This window comes from Dipodomys ordii, unplaced genomic scaffold (genome assembly GCF_000151885.1).
Source record: "Dipodomys ordii isolate 6190 unplaced genomic scaffold, Dord_2.0 Scaffold138, whole genome shotgun sequence".
In the NCBI taxonomy this organism is placed as follows: domain Eukaryota; kingdom Metazoa; phylum Chordata; class Mammalia; order Rodentia; family Heteromyidae; genus Dipodomys; species Dipodomys ordii.
Genome location: NW_012267354.1, coordinates 2,981,846 through 2,985,204, shown reverse-complemented (window position 1 = coordinate 2,985,204; position 3,359 = coordinate 2,981,846). Strand labels below are relative to the sequence as shown.

The following is a 3,359-nucleotide window of genomic DNA, read 5'->3' as shown; positions in this document are numbered from 1 at the left end:
GTAGTAGAATAAATAATGGAAGCATTATTCTTCAGTGTAGATGAATAACAGAAGTTTACTTTCAGAATTGGTTTTTTGAAAAGACAATGGATGATCTCATTGAATCTTTGAGTCCCATTTGTTGTTATTATATGAGCAAAGGAAAACATATTTCCATAATTGTTGCATTCTACCATGGTGTCAATAGATTCTTTTTTCCTTCAATCTGACAGTATTTATTGCTGTTTGTTTTTCACAATAATCATTATGTCTGGTGAGATGGAATCTTAGTGTAGTTTTTTATTTTCATTTCCTTTATGGATATGGATGTTGAACATTTCTTCATTTATCTCTTGATGACTTGTACTTCTTAGAGTTGTCTGTTCAAGTTATTTGCCTATTTTTAATTGCATTAATTGTTGTTGCATTAATTTTTTGCTCTTTAACTTTTAATATTTTTTCCTGTTTAATTTTTTAATTTTTAGCTCTTTGTTTATTTTGATTTTTTTTCCCCGGTCATGGATCTTGAACTCAGGGTGTGGGCACTGTCCTTGAGTTCTTAAGCTCAAGGCTAGCACTCTACCACTGGAGCCACAGCACCGCCTCCAATTTTCTGGTGGTTTATTGGAGGAAAGAATCTCTTTGCTGCCTGGGCTGGCTTTGAAATGTGATCCTCAGATCTCAGCCTCCTTAGTGCTAGGATTACAAGCATGAGCAACCAGCGCCCAGTTACTATTTTTTTTGGGGGGGGTTGTGGGGCTTGAACTCTGGGCCAAGGTGCTGTTCCTCAGCTGTACAGCTCAAGGCAAGTTTCCAGCTATTAAATCTTTATCAATTGAACAGGTGAAGAAAAACAAGACAAGTTAGTTTGATTGGAACATATTTTATGCACAAATGGAAAGGTCAAAATAGAAACACTTCCCCCCTACTTTGTACAAATAAAAATTTTAGAAAGTTTGCACCAGTGCCTCACATCTCTGCCCTAATTAGGAGACTTGAATCTGGAGGGCCTCAGTTGTATGCCAACAGAAAACTCTGTGGACCCTATCTCCAATTTTCCAGAAAAATGTTGCATTGGAGGCATGGCTCAAGACCCCTTGTCCTGTCAAGGAACTGGTAAGGACTTGCTCAAATATGGAGTCCCCAATAGTAACCAGCTTTATTATATTCAGTTTAAAGAATGACTGAGATAGAAAAGAAAGTGACTTATTCTGTCTTGGGAACTAGTCCCAATCTGCTCCAAGCTTGCAAATTGGAGCAGGTGAAAACAAGTTTGAAGACATTTGACACAAGCTCTGAACACTTGAGTTGCTGTTCACTTTTCCACTTAACTTCCTACTATTAAAATAATTAAGTCTCAATTCAGCCAAATATGACTTCTGAGACAATGATAAGTACTAATTGTAGAGGGAGAAGAAAAGTTGTACTACAGGGATTGAAATTCTACAGAGTTTGCTTCTCTCTGACATGGACACAACTGAGAAAATTAAAGCCTGGGAGTTTATGAAAGGCAAGAGCTTCACACATCAGTGTGATACAAATAGGATCTGGGAGGCCTCAGCTTGGCAGAGAACTGACCAAGGTTTCCACTGCACCACAGCTACTAGGTGAGTAATCCTGATAATTCTTTGAATTATGATGTCATGCAAATTTTCATTGGGAACACTAATTTTTCTTTGATTAAAACAGGGTGTTGTTGAGATGGTCTGAGAGCCAACGCATTTCCATTCTTCTTCTTCTTTGGGGAAGGTCTCTGAGGACAGAAATATGAAGGAGGGCACTTCCTAGAAATATGACTTTAGAACTACTGAATCAATTTGTGCCTGTGTTCAGGATCAAATTCTGATCCTGACAGTGCTCAAAAGAATTCTAAACTCTAAATTTGGATGTTTGATTTTGGCAGTCCAAAAGGGATTTGAAAATAATAAAAATAATTCACAAAGAGTTTGAAAGGGAAAACAATTATTTTGTACAGAAAAACCATTTTGGTACCAACAGTGTTTGAATAATTACATATATCATGTTCATTTCTTAAACTCTAAAGTGTTGTAAGTTATGAAATACTTTCCCACAGTTATATCATCATTACTGATTAATTCCCTTCAGAGAAGTGTTTTCTGGATCCAACATCTTCTCATCATACAGAAATGATTTTGAATGTTGTCAAGGGAACCTTCTTCCTCTTTCTAACTGCAATTGGCATTGTAGGGAACATCATTGTTTTTGTGAATTTTATATATAGATTTTGGAGAGGAACTCAGAAGAAGTCTACACACCTTATTCTCATCCATTTGGCTTTTGCAAACACCATAATACTTCTTTCCAAAGGATTACCAATGGCAATAGCAGCTTTTGGTTTGAGATACTTGCTGGATGATATAGGCTGTAAGGTAGTTGTTTTTCTACAGAGGGTGGCCCGGGAATTTTCCATCTGTACCACCACTCTCCTCACTGTGGTCCAGGCTATTACCATCAGTCCCAGAAGCTCTCTCTGCTGGAGATTTAAGCCAAAGACTCCAAGAAAAATTCTTCCCCTGTTTCTCTTCTTTTGGATCCTCACTTCCTTGAAACCCATCAACTTATTTCAACACATCGCAAACGTCAGAGCAAACACATCAGAAGCTGCTAAAACTGACAATTATTGTTATTTTCAACCAGAAAGTCAGAAAGCCAAATGGCTACTCCTTATTCTAATGGCCATGCACAGTGCCATGTTTCAGGGTGTCATGGGTGGGGCCGGTGGCTACATGCTATTTCTTCTCCACAAGCATCACCAGCGTGTTCTCTACCTTCAGATATCTCACCTTCACAAAACTCTTCCTGAAATGAGAGCTGCCCACAGTGTTCTCCTTCTGATGTTATGTTTTCTTTTCTTCTATTGGACAGACTGTGTTCTCTATCTATTTTTAAATTCTGTCTTAGAAACTAATTCTGCAATGTTAAATATTCATGGCATTTTGACCATTGGGTATGCAAGTCTCAGTCCCTTTGTGCTGATTCAGAGAGATGGAGGTCTGACCTGTTGCAATTTTCTTTCAAAAAGAAAGACATTGAAAATATCAGTTGCAGTGATTTGTCAGTGATAGAAATAAGCCTTAGACTTGTTTTGTTGTTTGTAAAACAAAGTAATTTCAAAGTAGCTTAAACATGTAAAATTTGATTCCCCAATGTCAATCATGGAGACCTGTAATATTGAACTAGCCCTGAAATTTTGGACTACAAGAGTGACACAGAATCTCATTCCCTATTCTGATAGCCTCAAGGACTGACTTGAATACTTGTTTTGATGAGCCTAGCTTTTTAGTAGCACAGTACCTGTATTAAGAAGCAAGAAATAAACTTGGTAAGTTTTCCACATTACTAGAATATTCTTTATGCCA

The 3,359-nt window shown here is 37.4% G+C and overlaps 1 protein-coding gene across 1 annotated transcript; it reads left to right on the top strand.

The window, feature by feature from the left end:
* Nucleotides 1–2,126: 2,126 nt before the first annotated feature.
* Nucleotides 2,127–3,062, top strand: LOC105996944 (vomeronasal type-1 receptor 4-like). Its single transcript, XM_013031178.1, has one exon. The coding sequence runs from the start codon at nucleotides 2,127–2,129 to the stop codon at nucleotides 3,060–3,062; it is 936 nt and encodes a 311-aa protein (XP_012886632.1).
* The last annotated feature ends 297 nt before the right edge of the window (nucleotides 3,063–3,359 follow it).

Coding starts and splice junctions, on each gene's coding strand:
- LOC105996944 (XM_013031178.1), top strand. CDS start 2,127: ATGATTTTGAATGTTGTCAAGGGAACCTTCTTCCTCTTTCTAACTGCA.